Below are 20,081 nucleotides of genomic sequence, written 5' to 3' on the forward strand. Positions count from 1 at the left end.
CAAAACTTACTAAAAAGCTATGGTGATCAAGAACAGCTAGCTAGGGTCACCTGGGTGGCACAGTCAGTTAAGCATCCAACTCAATCTCAGCTCAGGTCTTGATCTCCGGGTCATGAGTTCAAGCCCTGCATTGGGCTCCACGCTGGGCATGGAGTCTACTTAAAAAAAAAAAAAAGAAAGAAAAAAAATTGGGGCACCTGTGTAGCTCAGTCAGTTGAGTGTCCAACTCTTGACTTCAGCTCATGTCATGATCTCAGGGTCGTGAGATTGAGCCCTGCACTGAGCTCTGTGTTGGGCATGAAGCCTGCATGGGATTCTCCCTCTCCCTCTCCATTCCCCCTCCTCCCTCCCTCACCCTTGTGCTCGCTCTCTTAAAAAAAAAAAAAATAGCTAACCAGTTACTGTACTACCAGCATGAGAAGGATGCACAGATCAACAGACTAAAGAGTCCAGAAATAAACCTTGGCTTTATAGTCAATTCATAGTCAACAAGAATGCCAAAATAATTAATTGGGGAAAGAACAGTCTTTTCAACAAATGGTGCTGAGACAAATGGAAATCCACATGCAAAACAATGAAGCTGGACCCCCGCCTCATGCCATATACAAAAATTAACTCAAATGAATTAAAGAGCTAAAGGTAAGAGCTAAGCATAGGCATAAACCTTTGTAACCTTGAAGTAGCCAATGGCTTCTAAATTATGACACCAGAAGCATAAGCAACAACAAACACGCACACAAAAAGATAATTTGAACTACATCAAAATTTAAAATGTCTGTGCTTCAAAGGACACCACCACCAAGTCACATACCCAGAATATATAAAGAATTCCTACAACTCAAATGGGTAAAGATTTGAATTCTTCCAAAGGAGATATACATATGGTCCATAAGCATATGAAAAGATACTCAACCTAATTAGCCATCAGAAATGCAAATCAAAACTAGATGTAATTTCATACACCCCAGTATTGCTACCATGCAGCATGATTCACAGTAGCCCAAAGGCTAAAGCAACCAAAGTGTCCAAAGATGGATGAACAGGTAAACAAAACATGGTTTATACACACAATGGACTATTAGTCAGCTTTAAAAAGGAATGAAATTCTGACACATGCCACAACATGGATGGACCTTGAAGATATCACGCTGAGTGTAATAAGCCAGACACAAAAGGGCAAATATTATATAGTTCCACTTGTAGGAGATGACTAGGCAAATTCCCAGAGGCAGAAAGTAGAATCGTGGCTGCCAGGACTGGGAGGAAAGGGAGATGGGGAGCTATTGCTTAGTGGGTACACAGTCTCAGTTTGGGATATGAAAAAGTTCTGGAGATGGATGGTGGGAATGGTTGCACAAAAATGGGAATGCCACAGAACTGTCCACTTAAAAATAGTGAAATGGTAAATTTTACGTAATGCCTATTTTACCACAATTAGAAAACAAACGGACAGTAACAAGTTTTGTTAGGGATGGGTAAACACTGGAATTCTCACCCACTGCTGGGGGACAATGTAAAATGGCACAGCAGTCTTGGAACACGGAGTTACCACACAATGCCACAATTATACTCCTACAGGTACAAGGAGAAATTAAACACATGCCCACTCAAAACCATGCATACGACCCTTCACAGCAGCACAATTCACAATAGCCACAAGGTGGAAATGACCCACATGTCCACCAACTGATGAATGGAAACATACAATGTGGCATATACAACAAATTATTTTTTGGCACTAAAAAGGAACATAGGACTGATACATGCTATAATTTGGATGAATCTTAAAAACATTAGGTTAGGTGAAAAAAGCCAGTCACAAAAGAACACATATTTCATTTACATGCAATGTCCAGAATAGACAAATGTATAAAGACAAAAATGAGTAGTTGCCTAGGGTCAGAGGAGAGAGAAATTGAGGGAAGATGGGAGTGACTGCTAATAGGTGTGTGGTTTCTTTGTGGGATGATGAGGTGTTCTCAAGCTGACTATGGTGATGGCTGCATGACTCCGTGAATGTGCTCAAAGCCCCTGAATTGTACGCTCCAACTGAGTGAATTACATGGGATGTCAATCATATCTCAGGAAAGCTGTTATCAAAGAAATAACTATGAATCAACTCCCTCTTAAGAGTACTTACCAGAAAAACCAGTGATCAAAGATGACGACTTAATTGTAAATTTCGTCATTTCGATCATAGTTCAGAGATGAACTTGGCAATTATTCTTCTGAGTCTCTATATCATATGTGAAAAAAAAACAAAAAGAAAAAGTCCCCCTCTGCTCACCTTGATTAAAGGAGAAGTCTTCTGGGGTGAATGCTGAGCTCTATCCTCACCAGGACTTAATCCCACTGCAGTGCTCGTTCTTGGAGTTGGACGAGAACTGGAAAATACAGACCAGTCAACATTACTCACATTTTAGAAACTTTAAGGTTTACTATTATCTGGAGGGGAAAAAAAAAAACATATCTCATGAAAAAAACAGAATAATCAAGATTCTTGGTGATCTCATATATTTAAACCCTAATTTGGGATTATCCAACACTTTTTTTGTAAATGTCAAAGCAATTTCCTGGTTAATTTATTATTTCTTTTATTTATAGCACCTATGTTATATACAGTAGTTTCTATTTTAACTAAAAACCTTAAAACATTGGTTTTATTATTTTTTAAATGTCTGCTGGTATCAAGATTGACATAATAAAATAGATCGGACTCTACAAAGGATGGAAAATATTTACAATTTCAGAATATGTTTGAAATGGGAAATGATCTTGGTACCGATTAAGAAACAAGTTATAATCTGCACCTATTTTTAATGATCCCTCCTACCCTTAAAATTGGTTGTCATACTCTGTGGGTCACTCCATTACTCCTGGGTCTCTGAGTTTTTCACATTTTAACAAATTTTTCCATTCAGATCATTAGGGTCTTTTACAATGAATTCCTTCAAATTCCCAAGTATCAAGATTCTCACCTCTCTTTCACTTATCTGTTTATTCATTCCTTGAACAAGTTCTTATTTAACTCACAAAATATGCCAAAGATCAAAGTTTTTAAAAACTGAATTTAAAATGCCTAGAATGTATATAGATAAAGTTAACATATTTTATATTTAAATAGAGTAAAACAAGTCAGGAAACTTTAGTTTATTGTTACAACCCCTATGTCATTAAAATAAAACTATTTGTGGGGTGCCTGGGTGGCTCAGTCGTTAAGCGTCTGCCTTCAGCTCAGGTCATGATCCCAGGGTCCTGGGATCGAGCCCCGCATCGGGCTCTCTGCTCGGCGGAGGGCCTGCTTCTCCCTCTCCCACTCCCCCTGCTTGTGTTCTCTCTGTCGAATAAATAAATAAAATCTTTAAAAAAATAAAAAAATAAAAAAATAAATAAAACTATTTGTGTCTAAGACTAAAGCTATAAATAAAATGTAACACTTAACACATATTACTAAAATTTTAAATACACTGGTCTTAATCACATTAAAATACCATTCTGATTTTTTAATTGTTTTGATGATTACATTACTAAGTAAACATTATTGAGGCCTCCATATAAAACAATGCTTAACAAAAAACACCTGTTCTTTCCTGTGGGCCTTTATCCAATAAAGAAGCTGGCCTGCTAAAATTTCAAATTTAATTCTATTTGAAGGGAAAGTACAAAATGAAGAGGTTTCAACCCTTATGAATAGGTGGTTCAGTTAAAAACTTTTAAAAATGCACAAAAAAAAAAAAAAAATGCACAGCCAAGTCAACATTCCATTGGCCAGCACTTAACATTAACTTTGAAAGCAGAGAGTGAAACTGGAATTTGGCATTCACATCCCTGTCCTTTAGCTCTGTGTAACACGGTTTGCCACCAGGACAACAGATGCTTCGGGAAGACCCTGTCATTTCCCATGGATTCCCTCCTGCTCTGTCAACATACCTACCTGAGAAGAAACATGGACTCATTCGGTTGACCCCCAACAGTACTTTTAGGCCGCAACTCAGTTGGATTCTCTGTGGCAGGAAAGAAAAACATTATCCATAAAGGACCAAAAATACCATGAGAAGAGCAGGATGCAGACAAAAATTTTAAGAGTGGTAACAAAAACTAGAAACTCTCAGAAACAGCATCGTAAGCGGCATGAACGTGCTCCAGTGAGAGCTCACCTAGTCTGAAAGAGTGACTTAGTCGTTGACCACTCTTCTCCCCCTTGGCTTGTCCGCTTGGAGGCTTCAAAAACTCCTTGGAATCTTGTGTCCCAGAATGCTCCATCACTTTCCTGCTGTTCAACAGGAGAAAGCCAACACAATCAAATTTACTTTTGAGCTTTCTATCATTTTCTGTGTAGAACAAGAGGTGGGAAACTTACAGGTAACATTTGGCAAAGCCGTAGAGTTGGAAAGTATGGTCACTGAGTAGCTAAAATGAGCACTCACTATACCAAAGGCATTGTACGGAGTCTATAAACCTTATCCCTGAGAAATAAATAGCAGCACTCAGATTGGGGAAGGAAACCAGAACTCAAAGTACCAATAAACCCACAGTGAGTTTCCCATTTATTTTTCCCCTTCCAGTATTGCCTGGCCTGGACTCAAAGGCAATGAGTACAGACAAAAGGAACCCCCAAGATAAGCTTCCTATTTCTGTTCTAAGGAACAGGACAGGGGACCTCTAAGGGTCAGAGCAGGGGAAATTCCCTGGTTTGTTTTGGTTTTTTATTCTGTTTTGTTTCTTTTTCCATTTTATTCTGTTCCAGCCTCCGGGTAATCCTGCAGCAGCTAGCGGGGAAACAGCAGCTTCTAGCCAGTGCCTACAACAGAGAGGGGCACCTCCTTTAATCACACAGCTATGATCTCAAGAACATGAGGCAAATCCCTGTTGCTCTGTTCTTTTTTTCTCCTATCTCGCTGTCCTCCTGCCACTTGGCCCCAAACACCTGCAGCAAGACATAAAAATTCTAAAATAGCATGACTAAGTGGGATTTAGTGTAGGATTGCACGGCTGGCTCAATATTTGAAAACCAATTTATGTAAGAGTCCATAATCAGAGCCTAAAGAAGAAAACCCATATGATCTTATCAACTGATAGAAAAAGGCATTTGACAAAATTGAACGTTCATTCAAACTACAAAGAGCAACTACACAAACCTCCAGCTCAGAGATAGAAACTAGGCAAAGATATTCACTTTCATCACTCCTGTTCAACATCTTACTGAAAAAGGCTTAGCAAGGGGGCAGTAAGGCAAGAAACAAAATCAAAGGCATAGAGATTTAAGAGGGAAGATGACAAACTAAGGGCAGAGGTGTTCTGTGACTTGCTGATGCTAGAGGACCAGGACCAGGGCCCCACTTTCTGTAGTCCCTACAGACCCTAACACAATGGGGAGAACAGGATTGAATCTCACTGGATCAGAGAAACCCAAGTTTGGGGAGACCTTAAATAAAACTCAGGCTTCTCTTATCCAATACACTGAATTTGCCAAGAAGAAAATCAAGGATCAGACAACCATTCACCACTGAATAAGTGGAGGGGGGGCAAAGCCTAATTAGCAGAACTTTATTTGACAACTTCTCAGCTGGTTCTTTATACCATCACGTGTGTAAGTGTCCTGGGCTAAGAAGATTTTATAACAAAAATGAGGTGTATTAGTCAGGATCAGACAGGAGCTAGGTTATGCTGTGGTAACATACAACCCACCAAACCCAGTGGCTTGAATCTCATCACTTTGTCTCATTCATGCACACAGCCATTGCAGGGAAGCTACACTCATCATAGTCACGAAAGACTCGGCCTGACAGCAACCCTATTTGGACATTTCCAACCTAGCTACCCCATCAGGGGGAAGAAATGTGTCAAATCTCATACTGGCTTGTGAGGTTTCCATGCAGAATGAACACACGTCACTTCTGCTCACATTTCATTAGCCAAAGCAAGTCACATAACCACATCTAACTCAAAACGGGGAAATGAGATCCTACCATGGGCGTACAAGGTGGAAAGTGAGTTACATTGGATGGCCAGAGCTAATGACTAGCATAGTAAATCACTGGAGAATAAACAACTGATCAGAAAAAGCAAATTCGAGAACACAGAATGTCATGACTAAACTCTTTAAGCAACGCTTAAAGAAATGTTTGATTTTCTCCTAGTCAGCAGAGAAATTCATGTCATTGATGCTGCATTGATAGAACAGTAATCAGTATGATCATTTAATAACCATGCCCCCCACACAAAGATAAGCTTATATACTACCTGACATTGGAATCCTCAGTGCTTGATTCCCGATCTTTCCTAGTGAAGGCATCCTTCCAAAATGAATGCTGCAGTAGGCCTGCCCAAGTTAATCTTTATAAAACATAATTGTTAAAATTCTATTTTAACATGATTTATTTACCATGCACAATTCCCAAGTCATGTCCCATCTACCAGATTTTAGGATTTACAAATTTTTCTCTATAAATGTACCTCAGCAATTCTTTCATACATTTTTTTTTTTAAGATTTTAATTATTTGAGAGAGAGAAAATGCACCAGAGAGCACATATATGGGCAGAGGGGATGAGGGAGAGAGTCTCAAGCAAACTCCCTGCTGAGTGTGGAGCCTGACTCGGGGCCCAATCCCACTACCCTGAGATCATGACCTGAGCCAAAACCAAGAGTAGGACGCTTAACCAACTGAGCCACCCAGGTGCCCCTATTTTCATTTTAGTATACAATTAATCTCTTAGCAAAACCAAAAAAAAATAATTCAGAAGCCTTAAATGGTACAGAACGAAAGAGTCTAACAACTAAATATTAGAAATCTCAGGGCTCATACTCCATGGAGCCTGATGAAAACATTTTGAATTCTCAAAAACAGTCTATGAAAGGAGTGTATTTTTTTTTTTAAAGATTTTATTTATCTATTTGACACAGAGAAACAGCAAGAGAGGGAACACAAGCAGGGGAAGAGGCAGAGGGAGAAGCAGGCTTCCCACTGAGCAAGGAGCCTGATGGGAGGCTCGATCCCAGGGTCCTGGGATCATGACCTAAGCCGAAGGCAGACGCTTAACGACTGAGCCACCCAGGCGCCCCTATTTTCATTTTAGTATATAATCTCTTAGTGAAACTCAAAAAAATAATTCAGAAGCCTTAAATGGTACAGAATGAAAGAGTCTGACAACTAAGTATTGGAAGTTTCAGAGCTCATATTCCATGGAGCCTGATGAAAACATTTTGGGTTCTCAAAAACAGTCTATGAAAGGAGTCTATAATTAGCTTAAAATTTTAAAGTAAACATATCAATTATCAATCTATATTCTGTCATCCTTTATTCTATATACCCTACCTGTTTCACACATTTCATTTTGGGGGCTTCACTTTTAGAACTGCATTCAGAAATAAACAAGAAAATTAACCTCATAATTTTATACAGTCACACTTCTGTGTAGGAGCCAAAATGTTATCTAGCTAGTTCACCCACATTAAAATGACTTCAGGCTGTATCTAAAATCCAGACTCACTTTCAATGCATTAGTTTTTACAATCAATAGAGTAGGTTTCTAGTTATAATCAGACTCGGAATGGTTAAGCCTGACTGAAATTTCAAAACAAAAGAGAAAATGTGATTATTCAAAATGTCTCTATTGAAATAAAAACTACTCTGGGGCGCCTGGGTGGCTCGGTTGGTTAAGCATCCGACTCTTGATTTCAGCTCAGGTCTTGATCTCAGGGTCACGAGTTCAAGCCCTGTGTTGGGCTCCACGCTAGGCCAGGAGTCTACGAGCCTACTTAAAAAAAAAAAGAAAAAAAGAAAAACTACTTAGATCAAAACTAAAACATGATTAATGAAGAGAAAGAATCTGCAATCATATCCCTTTTACACAAAGGGCTCTTAAAATTCACTAACAGAGAAATAAAAATTGCCAATAAAGTGAAATTTCTTTTTCATCTGGCAGCTTGGCTAATATAAATAAGGTCAACAAAGTCCATTGTAGGTAACGCTGGGAGGGAAGGGGCTCTCTAAGGTTACTAAACCAGCACACATTCCAAGAATGTAGCAAATGCATCAAACTGTTTCATGTTCTTCGCCTCTGGCTACCAAACCCACGGTCAGAAATCTCTCCAAAGCTGCTAACTACCTAAGTGAACAACAACAAATACACAAAAGGATTTTTACTGTAGCAGCCCATATAATATTCTAAATCAAGAAACACTCTAGGGACACCTGGGTGGCTCAGTCATTAAGCGTCTGCCTTCGGCTCAGGTCATGATCCCAGAGTCCTGGGATCGAGCCCCGCATTGGGCTCCCTGCTCAGTGGAGAGCCTGCTTCTCCCTCTCCCTCTGCCGCTCCCCCTGCTTGTGCTCTCTCTGTGTCTGTCTGTCTCTCTGTCAAATAAATAATAAAAATCTTAAAAAAAAACAAAGAAACACTCTAAATGTTTACTGTGCTTAAGGTTAGCACAGGTACATTCTATAGCCATTTAAAAGGACTTAGCAGACATAAAGAACTAGGTTACAGAGTGGTACCACTTATGCAATAGAGTATACAAGAATATTAATATGTGGAAATGTGAATACACCATTCTCAAGTATATTTGTATCCTATCAAAAGGTGTCTGGAAGACTACAGCAAAATAACTCCAATCCTAAGAGCATCCATTGTAAACGCAAGGGGTTTGTCCTACAACTTATACAAGAATTAGCATCTCCTTCTGCAGTTTTTCTCTTATCTTTAAGGACGCTAGAGAATGCATTATTTTACATGCTACACTAAACTGACTCTTCATTTTACACCCTGAAGCAGAGACCCCAAATACTTGCCTAAAAACCCCCCAGTTACCTAGAGGCAGAATCTGAAATAGAAACCAGTTGCTCTTGTCTGCCAACCCAGGGAGGCCCCCTCCAGGCTGCTCCCCTCCTCCCTTCCACCCTCCCCTATCCCATGCCACAGTGATTTCTAACTTTCTGCCATTACTGTAACTCAGAAAATTCACTCTGTGCCTATGATCCTCACACTTGATACCCTCGTTATGACAGGATTATCATAAAAACATATCACATTAAAATACCACTCAGTAGTTATTACATTAACTATCTTGACAGCATCATCCCTCATTCAATAGTATAAGACAGTTTTAGCCTGAAATCCACAATGGGAAAAAATGTCCCTCTTGGATTTGGGAGTTACAAGAAAATCTGTCAACCTACTATGCAACCATTTAATATATTAAAGGAGAAATGGGCTTTTAAAACTTCCTCATGATTAAAAACCCCTGCAAACAGAGAGAGAAAGAGAGAGAGAGAGAGAGAGACAAACCAAGAAACAGACTCTTAATTAGAGAAAACAAACTGCTGGTTACCAGAGGGGAGGTGGGGGGGGGAGGATGGGTGAAATAGGTGATGGGGATGAAGGAGGGCACTTGCTGTGATGAGCACCGGGTGATGTATGGAAGTGCTGAATCACTATATTGTATACCTGAAGCTAATATCACACTGTATGTTAGGGGCACCTGGGTAGCTTAGTTGGCTAAGCAGCCGACTCTTGATTTCAGCTCAGGTCATGATCTTAGGTCATGGGATGGAGCCCCAGGTAGGGCTTCCCACTCAGCAGGGAGTCTATTTCTCCCTCTCCCTCTGCCCCTCCCCTCACTCACCCTCTCTCACTTTCTCTAAAATAAACAAATCTTTAATATTACACTGTATGTTAACTGGAATTAAAAACTTAAAAAAAAATACCTGCAAACAGAGAGAAAACACTCTTAAAAAAAACAAAAAACAAAATCTGAGTTTATGCTAAGAGTAATTCGAATAGCTCTCTGTATATAACAGTACTATTTTAGAAGTACATGAAAGGAGAAAAAGATACCTTTTCTCCATATTAAAATACTACCCATACATACCTTTTCTGAGGATCTTTTTGAAGTAAGCCACCAAGCAAATTAATAAAATCTGAAGAAGCTTTAGGAAGAGAAGGATCTATACACAAATTGATTCCCAAAAAGAAAAACAAGTGGTAAGTACATGAATACATACCCTACACCATACCATACTATTTAGAGTAATAGTATTTTAAGCACATATCATTTTTAAGAAAACACTGAATCCATTATTAACAATTACAGCCTCCATTTAATGGGGGGGTGAGGTGTGGGCATAAAAATAAATATTTTTTCCTAGACCATAAAAAGCATGAATCTCAAAAACTAAGTCTTGACTAACCTCTCAACTTTCTCTTTATTGAATAAGCCTGGTAAGGATCACCAGCCCGACAAACTCATACCCTTATCTTCAAATTTTTTTTTTTTTTAAAGATTTTATTTATTTATTTGACAGAGAGACAGCGAGAGAGGAAACACAAGCAGGGGGAGTGGGAGAGGGAGAAGCAGGCTTCCCGCTGAGCAGGGAGCCCGATGCGAAGCTCGATCCCAGGACCCTGGGATCATGACCTGAGCCGAAGGCAGACGCTTAATGACTGAGCCACCCAGGCGCCCCTTATCTTCAACTTTTAATTATGCCTCATTTTCTGAGGCATTCTTAATTTGACCAACTTGGCTTTAAAAGGTACAATAAAAATACTTGCAATCCTTCTTTTCTCCCTCTCCCTATTTTAATGATTCTTAACAGGAAAATAATAAATATGACAATATTATGATACTGGCCGATTCCAGTATTCTCCAAATGTTAGTTCTTTTTAAATTAGAATATACCACAACCAAATTATCAGTCTCTGGTTACAAGTATCCATGAAGACAGTGGACAAAAACATCAAACAGAGGGTGTTATTGGGCACTATGGCCACAGTCAAAGGAAGATCCCTAATTAAGCCTGGGCCACCAGGGGTATCCTGACCAGACCTTTGACACCTGCATTTTCAGTTTCTCTTCCCTGCATAAAAATCCTTAACTTACAGGACAAACCAATAATCAATATTATGAGTATTCAAAACAAAACAAAAATCAGAAATCATCATTACAGGAGATAGCTTTTGTAGAAATCAGTCATTCTTAATATAAAAGTTAAAGAAAAAACAAATGCAGTTTCGTTTCTTTTTTATAACTATGGACTATTTTCAAAATAAGATTTTGGGTTTTTTTCCTTCTCAGGATGGCTCTTGAAATCCTAAAAGAATTCTGCATTCCCAGTTCTTCCATTAATTACTTTTAAAAGTTTTTTCTTCTAAAAATGTACATTTTTGTAAAGTCCTGTTTTCATTTGTGTATCTTGAAACTCACTTTTTTTGTGGTGTACGTCCAGCAAAGTGCTTTACTATGTTTTTGTGTTCAGGGGTTTTTTCCTTTTCTTGCCTTAAAATTGTTAGTGGTAGATTGTTATATTAATCAAAATTCATATAATTAAAGTTCCAATACTTTTAAAATACTACAACTATATCTAGTTTAAAAGACTTTAAAAACTCGTCAGGGACATTCTGATTGAGATAAGGACTGACAAATGCCTGACTTGTCCCTATTTGAATACTAAACAGAAATAACTACATGGAACATGAGCACAAAGTAAGTAAATGATACACACACAAGAAAAAAATAACAGAAGTCTGGGTTTTTAAAATCTTTAAAGCAGACTTCTGTTGATATAGCAGCACAAAATAATTTGTGTTTTTAAATGAGGGAATCTATTAGTACTTTGTTCTTCATTTCAAGGTCTTAAAAAAAAAAAAAGCAAAGGGAATGCTAACATTTCTAAAAATATAAATCTGGAACTATTTATAAAATGTAAATTTGGGGGTTAGGAATCAAAAACAGACTTTGGATAAAAATCTACCATAAGTGTCAGATGTAAACTAACTGCATTTATCACACACACACACACACACACACACACACACAAATCGTACCTTTTGGAATAGGTGGCAAAGGATCTTCATAAAAAATCTTTTCAACTAATTCTGAAAAAGTTTCTGAGAAGAATGGAGGTTTTCCTGAAATCACAAGAAAAACTGCAAATTAGACAATAGTTTGCTATCACTAACAATTCTAAATAAATCTCAACTACAGATAGTTTAGGATTATAAAGTTTACAGGAAAAAATATAGAGCAATAACTACTTACTGGATGCTTGGTACAGACCAGGCACACTGTATATTTTTATATTTCTATATTTCAAAACTTATCATCCTAATAAATATGCTAATGCATTTATGGACCATTACCATGATCCAAGGGCTGCATGGGCCACTAGACACATCTGAATAATTCCAGGCACAAGGTACCTTACAACAATTTCTACTAATAATCAGTTTTTAATAAGTAGGCACATTTTTCCAAATGATTATCCTGAAAAATACCTATATGTCAAAAGTTTCTTGACCTATATGTCAAAGGTTCTGGACATATGCCTAGACGCCAAGCATACAGGAGGAAAACAGAGGGAAGCAAGCCAAACCAGTTATATAAAAACTTAGAAAAGCCAGGTTTTTTTCACATCTTCCAGGTAAAATTGTTGCAAACTACAGACTTCATCTTTTTGTGTGTGCCCAGCTCTGATTTTAAAATGAACCAGAAAGGAATCACCTGAAAACATTTCATAAAGCAGACAGCCCAAAGACCAGAGGTCACTGGTGATGGAGAAGTCAGTACCCCTCAAAATTTCTGGCGCTGTATATGTAAGAGATCCTAGAAGTATAAAGAACAACTTTGTTAGGCATTTGTATCAATCCCCAAAAACAAATCTACCTCGCAGGGACCTGGTAAGGTAAAAAAAGGTTGTAGGAAGACATGCACATGACTATATGCCTTCATGTGTATTCCACATTTTTTAATGGTTTCTAATTTTAAGGTTTCATTTACAAGGATATGTAAGAATACAAAGAGGTTTTAAAAATCCACATGAGTCAGAGGTGTGGCACAATTCTAGGTATATTCTTCTTTTTTAAGTTAACAATTTAAATAATCAAAAGAAACTTTGATTATAATATTTTCATTAGAATAGGTTAAGTTATATAGCAGTAACACCCCAAATTCCCACTGGCTTACCAACAAAGCTCTATTCATTACTCCAACTACACATCCACCACAGGTCAGCCCAGGGGCCCTGATCCTCAGAGTCACTCAAAGAGCCATCTCAACACATGCTTCCTCCATCACCAAGACAGGGGGAAAGAATGCAGCAAACTGCACACTGGCTCTGAAAATGCCCACCTCAAAGTAACCCCCACACTTCTGCTCACACTTCCTTAGCTTCCGCAGGGAGAAGATACAATCCAGGAGAACAGGAAATGTTTAGTGAAGAACACTAAGGGGTGCCACTCAGACTTTATACAAAGTTTAATATTACAGAGAAGTAGCAAACTCTTGAGTTAGCATGTTCCCTTATTTACTGATGAGAGAAACTGAAGCCTAGAGGGTCCCCTAATATCCCGTAAGCCACACGGCTGAGCGGTTGCAGAACACCCACCAGAATTCCACCGAAAAGCCTCCCATCTTCCAATGAGAATGTTCTTTCCATGAAGTGAGTCATCCCCAATCATTTGGAAAATAAAATTCCACTGAGGTAAATCTTCCAGCAAATAGTATCTCCAGGGCCCATTACAGCCAGGGCAGCAGTCTCATGTGGCCTCAGGGTTTAAAGCTCTCTTGTGTGACATTTTTGCTATGCTATCACATTTCATACATACATTCACTCATGCAGCAAACACTTACGGAGGGCCTATTTGCCTTTACTTTGCCAGGTCCTGAGAAAGCAAACATGAATAAGACCCCCAAGATGCCCAAGCACCCTGCCCAACACTTAATAGGCACATCATTCATAGGTGTTGAAGGTGAATGTCTGTCTTCCCCGATTAGAATGCAAGTTTGGTTAGACCAGGGATTTGTGCCTGTTTGTTCACATCCATATTTCCAGTATCTAGAACATGTCTAAATTTCTGTTGACTTATGCACTTTATTTCTTCTTCCTTCGACATTGAGTTAATAAACATACTAATGAACAAATGAATATGAAGTCCCTACCAACACAACTGCATGAGAAAAGACAACATAGAAAAATGATTACACATGTTAAGTTTCACGACAGATTTACACATAGAACATTACAAAAGAGGGGTGCCTGGGTGGCTCAGTCAATTAAGCGTCCAACTCTTGATTTCAGCTCAGGTCATGATCTCAGGTTGTGAGACTGGGCCCCACATCAGCTCCACACTGGGTATGGAGCCCTGCTTAAGATTCGCTCTCTCCCTCTCCCCCTCCTGCCCCCAGCCCCACTCACATGCGTGCTCTCTCTCTCTCTAAAAAAAGAATGTTACAAAAGAGATATCACTTCACAATCTCCCCTCAAGTACAGCAACTCTTAACACCCCAGGCCCCATCTCACTGGCAAAACCACCTCCCAAGAATGCACCCTAACAATCTCCCTTAATTTCAGAGCATCAGCTACTCATCAATGTTGAAAAAATATCTACTGAGCTGAAAGTGTGGGCCAGGCACTGTTCTAAGTACTGAGGATACAGAAGGAAGCAGGACAAAATGGCCATCCTCATGTTTAATGAGTAGTCAGTGACATAGAAAGCCAAGGATAGGCTATAGGCTTTGTTAGAGATTCCCTGTACTTTACACAGTATTGGACCTATGTGAAAACCTTTGGGTTATGGACAAAGCCATCCCCATATCCAGACTTCTACTCACTGTTATTTTCAATATATTATTTTGGCTGGCAAAAACATAAGGTCGACATTATCTCCTAAACACGTGACTTGGGTAGCGCAGGGTTCTGATCTGTAGCTCTCCACATACCTTTGGCTCTACTTTTTATGGTTTTCTTCAGTACATTTTCCCCGCTATCACCTCCTCCTTCTTCTGCTGCCACCAAAGCAAAGAACTCTTCCAAATTTTCACCTTCCACTTTGGCCAAGCAAAAATTACTAAACTTCAACGTGCCAGGCCCTTCCAAGAGTATCTATAAAGATGAAAAAATAAAGGTGTTCAGAAACCAGTTCCATTTGCACTCCCATCAGTACCTCTTCACATCCCACTGAAGAACTCAGGAGTATTGGCCTTCTTGCTTCATACTACTCAAAAGATTAAATGCGTACAAATTTTTAAAAGCAGCTAAAGAAAAAAATAAATTGGGGGCGCCTGGGTGGCTCAGTCGTTAAGCATCTACCTTCGGCTCAGGTCATGATCCCAGGGTCCTGGGATCGAGCCCCACATCGGGCTCCCTGCTCAGTGGGGAGCCTGCTTCTCCCTCTGCCACTCCCCCCACTTGTGTTCCCTCTCTCGCTGTGTCTCTCTCTGTCAAATAAATAAAATCTTTTTAAAAATAAATAAATAAATCCAATATTTTAATAATAGAATCAAATATTAAACTGCCCATTCTCAGATGTATACAATGAACACATCATAACCACAGAGGGAAACCACATGCCTTTGGGAAAGATAAAGAACAGTGTATACGGAACAGTCTATCCTCACCACTCCTCCATGACAGCTGAAGGAGGATTTGAAAACCCACCTGTCCAAGGTGTTGTTTACTCACAGGCTCAAAACTAGGGTTTTGAAGTTAGATCTAGCCTTAGGTCCACCATTTACTAGCAGTCTGAACTGGAGAATTTACTTAACCTTTCTAAATCTTGGTCTCTTCACCTGTAATTATGTTCTCATATGGAGGGCCTACAATAATAATGTTTAACAATATTCAACTTTTTATTTCATCATGTACACTTTAACAAAGTAGCAACTCAAACCAAATCCCTAAGAATATGTACTTATAAATAATAGATGCCATTGATTGAAAACACCAGAAAGTGCCCTAGAATATAGTACGGACTCCATCTCCAGATCATAGACAAGGAAGCCAAGGCACAGAGAGAGAGAGAAAGGGTAACCTGCCGAGGGTCAGACAACTTCTAAATGTCAGTGTCACCTGTGATTCTGAAACTAAGCAGGTTTCATGTCTCTACTACACTGAAGCACATTTAGTTATGGATCATTAATTTTACCAGAGAAGAAGCTATTTGACCCAGAGTGCCACTAATCAAACAACAAAGCCAAAAATCCATTACCAAGCTAAAATAATGGCTCATAATCTTATAATTTAAGAGCTTAGCATCTTATTTTATAGAGCTACTGAGCTCATCATTCACAGTATACCTTGGCAGCAATAATAATTACTCAAAGGACTCTGAGAGGAGGGGAGACTTCCCATTCTAAAAGCTACTTCAATAGGTAGCTAAAATATGGCACTATGTTTTTTATTTTAAAAATATATTAACTCAAGGGGCTCCTGGGTGGCTCAGTCAGTTGGGCCTCAACTCTTGGTTTCATCTTGGGTCATAATCTCGGGTAGGGGGATTGGCTCCACGCTCAGCACAGAGTCTGCTGGAGATTCTCTCTCCCTCTCCCTCTGCCTCTTCTTGATAGCACTCGCTCTCACTAAGATAAATAAAACCTTTAAAAGAAAAACATTAACTCAATTTCCAGATGGTCTATATTTTATCTAAATTTTATCTAAAAATAAAAACACCTTTGAGAAAGCACTATAACGAAGACAGAAGCAGTTAGGAAATGAAAACTTTTATGAATTACCTTGCCAGGAGAAACGTCACAAAAGAGAATGCCAAGTTGATGAAGATGATGTAATCCAGTAATGAGGTCAACCCCAAATTCTCTCACAACATCTTCTGGGAGGTTTTCATCTTGAGCAATAACCATTTCTAAGGAACCACCTGCAAGTTGATTAAAATCACCCATTTTAACCCACCAGCATAACACAGTGCCTCCAGGAGCTTCCATGCTGGGAGATACTGAGCCTTTAAAAAATGAGCAAACAGAACACATGGACAGCCTGACAGGGGAAATACACATGTGAATGAACACAGTGGTCCAAGCACCCTAAGAGGAACTTGTGTCCACACTCCAGAGCCAGCTTCCAGAGAATTATGCTTAGGCTGGAGACTAGTCAGTAAGTAAGCAGGTGGGATGCAGGGAGAATCCCTCTGGTGCTATGATTTCTTACTCAGCCCTCAGGAATTGAACAGCTACAAAAATTAGTGGTAAATACTAATACAAACTGTGCATTTAAAACACATCATGCAAAGTCTAGCCACATTTACTCCTGTGCAAAGTTAATCACATGCTACAAAGTACTGCATGGCAGAAAAGAGGCCTTTCCTTAAGAGAAAATCACAACCCTTCAAGTAATATCACTGAGGAAATAAAACATCAAAGGCAGACACACTGTGAATTCTATTTCTATACTCTTCCAAGGTCCTGCTCATATTTCTATCATCTAAGTGCCAGGAACAAACTTTTTTTTTTTTTTTTTTTTGGTTCCAAAACATCAAGATTCCAACAGGAGCCAAGTTCCGAGAAACGTATAGAACACTGCACATAATGTTTCTTCCCCAGAGCACTCTTTTCTTTGTGAAGATTGTATATCCCAGGTAGCTGTCCTCACTTGGGTTCAAATAAAACTCTTCTGCTTTCTCTTAAAAAGAACAGAAAAGAGAAGAGAGAAAAAAAAGAGGAGGGGAGAGAGAAGAGAGAAAAGGGAGAAGAAAAAGTCTTGGGGCACCTGGGTGGCTCAGTAGGTTAAGTGTCCGACTCTTGATTTCAGCTCAGGTCATCATCTCAGGGTTGTGAGATTGAGCCCCACATCAGGCTCTGTGCTGGGCGTGGAGCCTGCTTATGATTCTCTCTCTCTCTCCCCCCCCCGCCCCACCCCCACCACCCAAGCCCCCACCAACCCGAGCCTGCACACACTCTTTAAAGAATAAAAAATAAAACATAAGTCTCAGCTGTCATCTGAAAGTTCAGTCAGAATACTATGATGAAGGTAGGAGGTATTTTGAAGTTTATTTTGTTTCAGTGGGTGAGGAGCCACTCCAAATGAAGGCATAAAGTAGTAAGGCTAGGACGATGGTCAGGGAGCAGAAATAACGGCTGAAGCAAAAAGGAACACAGGGAAAGTCCCCTGATCACCTCAACAGTGTGTTTGACTGTGCAATTAAGCCATAGTCCTTTCCTACTGATTCAGAAAAAATAAAATGCAAGTTACTATTCCAGATAACCTCTTTCATGATTCAGTCTTATAAATTCTAAGTTCCAATATAATAAGACTCATAAAGCTAGAAATTACAATATATCTTAATATTTAATGATCCTTTATTACTCAATATATAAATATAAGTATGCTAACAGTGGTCCTTTTTCCCTGAAGACACTGAAACTAAAAGCCCAGATAATATCAGTATATTCAGTTTTCTCCCTATATATATAGTCCCAGAAAGTTGTATCAAGCAAGAGTTATAACAAGTTATCTCTAATTATTGTTAGGTGGTGGTATTGTTGGTTCATCTTTGTACTTTTTCACATTGCTTAAGTTTTATAAACAGCAAGCATTCTCATCATAAAAATAAAAAGATGATCACTTTATAAACTAATTGCCTAACTAATAGCTACTTAATCTAAAATACTTGGTTTTTATTGAATAGGAAAACTTGTTTGATAAGTTTATCACTAAAAAAATACTTGTAAATTTTTATGTAGGTGATTTAGTAATATTTTATACCAAAAGAAAGTTAAGCCCAAATTGAATTTTACGTTCTCCCTCTTATCAGACATCTTAGCTCTTTACCCTACCCTAACAACCAAACAACGTATGTGCAAGTGAACAGTCAAGAGTATCAAGTGCTTATCTTTGCAACATAAAAGGAAAATAACAAAACCTACATCTATGTTTTTTCAAAACTACATAAGGTGGATATATCTGTAGCACTTCTTACACACACTTACCAGTGCAGAGTTCCACCACTAGCCAGAGATGATTGCTGGTTTCATACCATTCGTGAAAAGTTACGATATTCTTGTGTTTAATTTCATGGGTGAGACGGACCTACAAAAACACAGCATTCACACACACACACAGAGAAAGTTCTTAAAATCCTCGTATCTATCAAGAAACACCTAAATACACAATTGGGAAGTGGGTAACAAGATAGCAGAATGTGGTGGAATTTGGTGGAATTTTATTCGGACATTAAAAATGATGGGTCTGGGGCGCCTGGGTGGCTCAGTTGGTTAAGCGACTGCTTTCGGCTCAGGTCATGATCCTGGAGTCCCGGGATCGAGTCCCGCATCGGGCTCCCTGTTCAGCAGGGAGTCTGCTTCTCCCTCTGACCCTCCCCCCTCTCATGCTCTCTCTATCTCATTCTCTCTCTCAAATAAATAAATAAAATCTTTAAAAAAAAAATGATGGGTCTGAAGGCTGGTGACATGGAAAAATGCTAATTTGATGTACAATCTTAAAAAAAAAATTTGTGCAATACAGTTTTGTGTATTTATGTAAACACAACACTGCAAAAGAAATGTTCATAGGAAAATGACCAAAAGGAATACATCAAAATAGCTGTTATGAGCAGAACTGCTAGTGATTTTTTTCTATTTTTTACATTAAGTACACAGTACTTTTTATAATCAGGAAAGAAATAATTTTCAAAGAAGAAAAAAAACTTTTACTACGTAAAAATAACCTCAAGGCTCAATAACACAATAGTTAAATTATTCATCAACTGACAAAATATTAGCCCAACTTTAAGACATTTAATTTTGTATCATACTGACAGTATAATGTTAAGTGAAAGAGGCAAGAAACGAAATTATATAATACCATGATTTAAAATTTTTTTAAAAAACTCACAGTAAAAAAGACTAGAACCAACCAACCAAAACAGAACAGGACTGCCTCAGGTGATGAAACAATGCTTTTTTTCTTCTACCCATTTTTCTAGATTGAAAAACAAGAGAGAATTCACTATCTATCTATAATGATGATGTATTACTTTGAAAATATTTACTGAGTTTTTAAAAAAAAATTTTTTTTTAATTTTTATTACTTTGAAAATATTTAAAATAATTCTCAAAGGGTTCTACAAGTTTATTCTTAAAAATATCCTTGTGAGGGGCGCCTGGATGGCTCAGTTGGTTAAGCAACTGCCTTCGGCTCAGGTCATGATCCTGGAGTCCCGGGATCGAGTCCCGCATTGGGCTCCCTGCTCGGCGGGGAGTCTGCTTCTCTCTCTGACTCTCCCCCCTCTCATGTGCTCTCTCTCATTCTCTCTCTCTCTCAAATAAATAAATAAAATCTTTAAAAAAAAAAAA

At 38.7% G+C, this 20,081-nt stretch overlaps 1 protein-coding gene across 3 annotated transcripts in view; it reads right to left on the minus strand.

Annotated features, from left to right (window-relative positions):
- Nucleotides 1-20,081, minus strand: part of LOC102744639 (serine/threonine-protein kinase ULK4) — a 157,127-nt gene that overhangs the window by 128,441 nt on the left and 8,605 nt on the right. For 2 of the 3 annotated variants that reach the window (XR_014146538.1, XM_081824965.1), the window contains exons 3-12: nucleotides 18,717-18,816; nucleotides 16,509-16,648; nucleotides 14,718-14,880; nucleotides 12,501-12,602; nucleotides 11,825-11,908; nucleotides 9,873-9,948; nucleotides 6,244-6,336; nucleotides 4,158-4,273; nucleotides 3,935-4,004; nucleotides 2,288-2,384 (exon numbers count right to left, since the gene is read on the minus strand). Coding sequence is in view for 1 of the 3 variants with exons in the window: in XM_081824965.1 (XP_081681091.1) it covers nucleotides 2,288-2,384; nucleotides 3,935-4,004; nucleotides 4,158-4,273; nucleotides 6,244-6,336; nucleotides 9,873-9,948; nucleotides 11,825-11,908; nucleotides 12,501-12,602; nucleotides 14,718-14,880; nucleotides 16,509-16,648; nucleotides 18,717-18,816 (1,041 nt within the window). In the remaining 2 variants the exon portion in view is untranslated. The remainder of the gene's footprint in view (nucleotides 1-2,287; nucleotides 2,385-3,934; nucleotides 4,005-4,157; nucleotides 4,274-6,243; nucleotides 6,337-9,872; nucleotides 9,949-11,824; nucleotides 11,909-12,500; nucleotides 12,603-14,717; nucleotides 14,881-16,508; nucleotides 16,649-18,716; nucleotides 18,817-20,081) is intronic. The other variant, XR_014146541.1, reaches the window with a different exon arrangement.

Source organism: Leptonychotes weddellii, chromosome 1, assembly GCF_054177405.1.
Source record: "Leptonychotes weddellii isolate Sample4059 chromosome 1, ASM5417740v2, whole genome shotgun sequence".
NCBI lineage: Eukaryota > Metazoa > Chordata > Mammalia > Carnivora > Phocidae > Leptonychotes > Leptonychotes weddellii.